Below are 6,377 nucleotides of genomic sequence, written 5' to 3'. Positions count from 1 at the left end.
TGTAAACCTTGAATGACTTACTTATTATCAGAAAAATCAAATTTTTTTTCTCTCATTTGAAAGAGCTAACTCATTGAAAAAGGTGCTTATTCGGTTAATAAACTCGTTTATCTGCAAAATCGGTTGTGTAATATGTCAACTTGCAATTAACACGTCTAGAAGACAAATTAATTGCATACAAAAAAAAAGAAGAAGAGAAGAGAAATAATAATAAGAAGAATAATGAGAAATTCATTTATTTTAGTAAACCTTGTAGCACGGAAAATTTTTAGTTGTAATAATATTCGTCAGTCATCAAAAAGTCTACACATATTTACTCAGTTAAGAGCTGCACATAAGCCTATATTAAATTCAAAAATAATGGAGAATACACCAAAAACATTCAGTTTAAACGATTACGATTGTATTGGATTCGATCTAGATAATACGATTGTGAAATATAATGTCAAGGAGATGATTTACCATGAGTATAATGTACTATCTGACTTTCTTGTAGAAAAAGGTTATTCTAAAGAATTTTTAAAGAAGCCTATCGAAGAAGGTGTCGATTTCTTACAAAAAGGACTGATTTTAGACTTTGAACGTGGAAATTTACTTCGAATTTGTCCAGATGGAACTATCCAGATAGCCTCACATGGATCAAGATTCTTATCAAAAGATGAAATTATCAGTTTTTATGGTGAAAAGAGACGTTGGGAAGTTACTGATGAATATTGTCGTGATATGTTGGTTGCTTGGAACGGAACGTTAGCTGATTCTATTAGAACATGCTTGGATTACTTTGATATGCCAGCTGCTTTAGCTTTTGCGCGTATTATTGACTCAATTGACTTAGAAAAAGGTGGAGTTCAAGAGAAATACAAAATATGGCCTGATATCTTAGCTGGACTAATGGCTATGTTCTCAAGAGATTACTTCCCAACTGGTGGAAGTAAATATTTTGAGGCATTGAAGAACAATCCATCAAAATTCATATACAAATGTGATCAAAAAGTCTTGGATTGGTTGAGATTGCTTAAAAATAGGAAGAAGTCTTTCCTCATTACTGGATCTCATATTGACTTTGCAAGCTTAACAGCTGGATATGCAATTGGTCCAAATTGGCAAGAATATTTTGATCTCATCATATGCTATGCCAAAAAGCCTGGATTCTTTACATTAAATCGAGATTTCCTTAAACTTGATGGAATTGTTGAAACGGAACCAATTAAGGTAGAGGATATGGTCGATGGCGGAATCTATACACAAGGAAATTTCACTGAATTAAGGAAGTTCATCTCAAGCATAACTAAACTTGACGATCCAAAGATATTGTATGTTGGAGATAATTTAATTCAAGACGTCTTCACCCCAAATAAGCACATTAAAATCGACACAGTTGCTGTTATTGAGGAAATGCTTGCAGAAGGTGTTGACTATGATGAAAAGTATGACATATTAAGATCCAATAGCTGGGGCAGTTACTTCCATACAAACGGTGAAGATACTTTATGGGAACGAATCATCAGGAAGCATTCAAAAATTTGCGTACCATGCATCGACGAACTAGCTAAAAATCCAATTGACCATAAATATTCAACATTTGATCCAGCAGACATAACAAGCTGTGGATATTACCCACATAATCCATTTGAACCAATTGCATAAATGTACTATACTTTTTAAGAGAATATAACTTGTCATGTGTTCACTAATAATGTTCAAAGAACTCCAAATAATAAGCATATATTTAATTATACTAATAATTTCATTTCTCAGATTGACATTCAAGAAGCAATAAGCGAGTTTATGTCGCGTATGCACAATCCACAAAAGCCACAAACGAATAAGAGGACATTCAAGACACGACGAGCTATTGAGAAGAATCAACAAACTGTTGCTGAAATACAAAATAAGAACACTTAATGTCAAAGACTTTATACTTTTTTTTGTTTGTAATTTACTAAATAAATAAAGCGAAAATTTATTGTAGCGAACATCAACATTCGAGAGTATAAGTATTGTCAACCTTTATCAGCTTACAAAAATCTATTTAAGAGACAGTTAGCACCTTGAGCCCAGTATAAGTTCCAAATTATAACATTTTGTCCACAGACATCCTTCTACCAGAATTTTTCTAATTTTGATAAGCTTAAAGCTTTTTTAATTTATTTGCAGGCTGCATTTTGGTCACTGGATTATTTTAAGCCATTTCTACTGCCATTGCAACTCCCATTCCACCTCCAATGCATAAGCTTGCTACTCCACGCTTCTTTCCAGTACGTTTTAATGCGTACAATAAAGTCACTAAGACGCGAGCTCCACTGGCACCAATTGGATGTCCTAGAGCAATTGCACCACCATTAATGTTCACTTTTGATTCATCTACATTAAGTCCTTTGTTGACGGATAATGCTTGTGCTGCAAAAGCCTCATTTAATTCAAATAAGTCGACATCATCTAGACTCCATCCAGCTTTCTCCAAAACCTTTGGAACTGCTTCAATTGGACCTAAAAATAATCAATATACATTAATACTGTATGTCGTGCATTATTATCAGTAATATTGAATCAATATTCAAAACCTTTGAACTTCCATTATTATCAATATTTACTGACCTGCTCCCATAATCTTTGGATCACATCCAGCTTGTGAGAATGCAACAATTTTAGCCAATGGCTTCAAGTTTCTCTTGCTTACTTCATCGGCTGATGCTAATAAAACGCAAGCAGCTGAATCATTAATTCCTGAGGCATTTCCAGCTGTGACTGTTCCTTCTTTAATGAAACATGGACGTAATTTAGCTAATCCAGCGACAGTCGTGTCAGCCTTGATATATTCATCTTTGGAGACTGTAATTGTTTCTTTACGTCCAGGCACGGAAACTGAGACAATTTCTTCATCGAAGTATCCAGCCTTTTGAGCTTCAGCAGCTAGTCTTTGGGACTTGGCAGCAAATTCATCTTGTTGCTCTCTTGTGACTTCATATTTCTTTGCAAGATTTTCAGCCGTTTCACCCATATGAATGTTACTCTAAAATGTAAAGTTATGCTTACTTCCAACAAAGTAAATAAATGATAAAATAAATATGTACCATTGCGTCAGTAAGGCCATCAACAATCATTGTATCCACCATTGTTGTACTTCCCATTTTCGTTCCGCTTCTTAGATTCATTGCATGCGGGGCTTTTGTCATGCTTTCCTGACCACCACAAATAACAATTTTTGAATCTCCATTTCTGATAGCTTGGAAGCCAAGACCAACTGATTTGAGCCCTGATCCGCAAAGCATATTAACACCATAAGCAGGCACCTCAATTGGAAGTCCAGCTTTTAAGGCAGCTTGTCTTGCTGGATTCTGTCCTTGACCAGCTTGTAATGATTGTCCTAAAATCACCTCATCGACATCTGATGCAGTTAAGTTCGCTCTATTGACAACTTCTTTTATGACAACAGCACCAAGATCATGTGCGGGCAAACTGTTAAAAGCTCCTTGAAAACTACCTGAAATTTTGATATATTTTATAAAGAATAGAAAAAGACATAAAACAATTACTGACCTATTGGTGTTCTTGCGGCAGAGACGATAAATACTTCAGGTAATGACATAATTGCGGTGCCTAATTATCCAATTAATGAAGTCTTTAAACAAGTAGAAGTGACAACGTGGATGCGTCAAAAAATAATAAAGAAGAAACCGGTCTGGACACTTAAATGCCTAAAAAAGAACTAAAAGTAAGCAATCGTAAGATTTCCATCATTCACAATTTAGCTTGAATAAATTAACATATTTACAAAGAGATCATCATATGTTTGCATAACAAAAAATCTGTTAATGTATGTGTGTTTAATGATAAAATTTCTCTTTTTCGTGTATCTTAAAAATTGCATAAAATTTATGATTCTTAATGCTTTTTTATGCAACCTTTAAGAAATTATAGATGATTATACACTTATTAACTGAATTATGTTATTATTTTAATTTATAAAACAATATTATCGGCTATTTAATTTAATTAAATGTAATCAACATACCTTTCTATTTGTATTTCACTATTTGGCTGTTGAGATGTTCGAAAACCTTTCAAATGTTTTATACTGCATGCTTAAATGATTTTCTTGCGTACAGAAATGATGAAATAATTAAATAATGCATCCAGTATTTAAAATATTTCAAAAAAACGATCAAAATATATTTAAATTTTCTGTAAATAATAGATGATCAAAGTAATCTTTGGAAAATAACGGTCAAAAAATATTTAAACTTTGGTGCGTTTCTTAAGATCAACAACAGGTAGTTTGGATAATTTGTGATTTGCGAATATCAGCCTTAAATACATAGCAACTAAGGCTGACAATTGCATGAACAGAATGGGGTTCGAAAACAGCAAGTGTATAACCGACGATGACAACTTACCTGAGTAAAATATTAAAGGTAAAACATTTTTTCTCCCAGTCATTTTCCATCAGTTCATCATATAACATATAATAAAGCAATAATAAAGAAATTCACCTGAATTTTCGGTCTTAAAACATTAATAATAGTAGTTAATGGACGTTAGTTGAACAATAATCGAGTCGCTTAATAGAACAAAAAGTTAATTCTGTGATATTTTAATTGCTTGAACGATCAAAATAGTGTTTTTTTTTATAAAATTGAAATTAAATGATCAAAATAAGAAGTTGAAGGAATAAATATGTCGATAAAGTGCTTAATTTATTGAATCTAAGGTGATAAATTGCAAATCATAGTATACATAAAATTTTGTGGTTTTTCAAAATAGCATTGAAATTTATGTGAATTAATTACACATTTTTATATTTATAATAAAAATAATAATACGAGCAACAAGCAAGTCAGTCGCTCATTTTGCAATCGCTCTCTCAAATTACTTCTCTTTTTGAACATATTTGCCTTCGTGTCCATCATAAATAAATGTAATGTCTACACTTGTAAAATTCCATCAGATGAAAATGCTCACAGATGAAAGTTTTCTCTAACATCCAATTAAATCATAAATTAATAAAAAAAATTGTATCGTAGACATTACAAAACAATTTTTTTTTTCGACTTTCCTGCTTTTTTTTTCATTTCCATTATTTTGAAAGTGTTTTTACATTTGTTGAGAGCTTAATTATAAAATGGAGAATAATTTGAGTAACTTGAGATTTAGCGCGATCGAATTATACCAACCAGAATAGACTGACTTGCTTACTGGATGAATGAAATAAATAAATATTACAACTGTCCAACAACAAAATATTCGAGAATTCTTATCATGAATAATATCAATAAATTATTGGATTTATGGATATTTAATTCCATTTAAAATACAGGTCTTTGAAGATTTTTTTCGATCAACGGAACTTAATTTTTTGAATTTTATGTAAAATTTTGAACTCATTCAAATTCCAAAAAGTCGGTTAAATTTTTTTTACGACTAATTAAATCTTGTCCAAAGAACAGCTATTTAAGATACCACAAAATTTTAGTCCATAACATGCTCGTACACGTGTAAAATTCCTTTCTTGATTTTTTATTTCTGTTCGACATCCACACAACTTCCAGAGATATAAAAAGCTAAACAAATTGGAAAAATTCATTGATAAAAAAATAAGTGAACCGCTGTAGTAAAATAACAAAAAAGTATGATAGTGATATAAAATATAGCATAAAATAAAAAGTTGTAGAAATAGCTCAATGAACATCCCAAAAATGATGAGAAATTTATAAAGGAATAATAATAATATTTTTTTTTAAATAAATATATACACACAGCATTTAAAAATAAATAGTAAAGTGTCAGTGGTAGTGCGTAACAAGTGTAAAGAAGGAGACGTAAAAAGGAAAGAATTAAACGAAAGGATAAAAGAGAAACGAAAAATGTTGGTTCCGGAAAATCAGCAACAACGGAATGGTCATGTTATTTCTATGTACCTGGCAACTTGCGGAGCTAATGGACATTTATTAGGCTCCGACGAGAAGGAGATTATCTATTTAGTATTTGGCATCATTGATTTACAAATTAAAGAGGTGAGTGACAAATTCCAAGAATTTCAATTCCATATGACTTTGATGCAATTTTGGCAAGTCATTCTATTTAATGCAAACAAAGTTGAATTTTATTAGTTTATTATGAGAGATAAGAGATATTGAGGTTGGTTAGTTTTAGCTGCTAAATCCAAAATAAAAGTAGAAAAATATAATCATGAAGGTAAATTCTAAAGTTCATATTTTTGCAGTAATCCGGTATGCTTGGGGAAATCCCTGTCGTGTTTAGAATAGAATAGTTTGACTTTTTTGCAATGTTTATTTTGAAAGCTGTTTTTTTTGTTGATGTGAAGTCGTGAATTTAATCACATACTTTTTATTTTGGAAGATTCCCGATATTCGTGA

General features: G+C 31.5%; 3 protein-coding genes across 8 annotated transcripts in view; 2 read left to right on the top strand and 1 right to left on the bottom strand.

The window, feature by feature from the left end:
* On the top strand, nt 1–1,982 carry Nt5a (5' nucleotidase A). Its single transcript, XM_070642567.1, has 2 exons — nt 1–1,649; nt 1,759–1,982. Exon 1 carries the CDS (start codon nt 223–225, stop codon nt 1,645–1,647), a length of 1,425 nt encoding a protein of 474 aa, XP_070498668.1. The 5' UTR covers nt 1–222; the 3' UTR covers nt 1,648–1,649; nt 1,759–1,982.
* Acat2 (Acetyl-CoA acetyltransferase 2) lies at nt 1,922–4,054 on the bottom strand. Its single transcript, XM_070642568.1, has 5 exons — nt 4,016–4,054; nt 3,541–3,709; nt 3,075–3,484; nt 2,599–3,013; nt 1,922–2,490 (listed from the first exon to the last, which is right to left on the bottom strand). Exons 2-5 carry the CDS (start codon nt 3,587–3,589, stop codon nt 2,183–2,185), a joined length of 1,182 nt encoding a protein of 393 aa, XP_070498669.1. The 5' UTR covers nt 3,590–3,709; nt 4,016–4,054; the 3' UTR covers nt 1,922–2,182.
* Nucleotides 4,055–4,370: 316 nt separating this feature from the next.
* Nucleotides 4,371–6,377, top strand: part of fus (epithelial splicing regulatory protein fusilli) — a 38,732-nt gene continuing 36,725 nt past the window's right edge. For 5 of the 6 annotated variants that reach the window (XM_070642752.1, XM_070642753.1, XM_070642751.1 and 2 more), the window contains exons 1-2: nt 4,371–4,415; nt 5,760–6,014. In XM_070642752.1, coding sequence (XP_070498853.1) covers nt 4,386–4,415; nt 5,760–6,014 — 285 coding nt within the window. In that variant the 5' untranslated portion in view covers nt 4,371–4,385. Of the gene's footprint in view, nt 4,416–4,451; nt 4,712–5,549; nt 6,015–6,377 lie in introns of those variants that run through there. The other variant, XM_070642754.1, reaches the window with a different exon arrangement.

Source organism: Chironomus tepperi, unplaced genomic scaffold (genome assembly GCF_022539635.2).
Source record: "Chironomus tepperi strain 1889 unplaced genomic scaffold, CSIRO-AGI_Ctep_v1 contig_298, whole genome shotgun sequence".
NCBI lineage: Eukaryota > Metazoa > Arthropoda > Insecta > Diptera > Chironomidae > Chironomus > Chironomus tepperi.
This window is presented reverse-complemented; position numbering and strand designations above follow the sequence as displayed.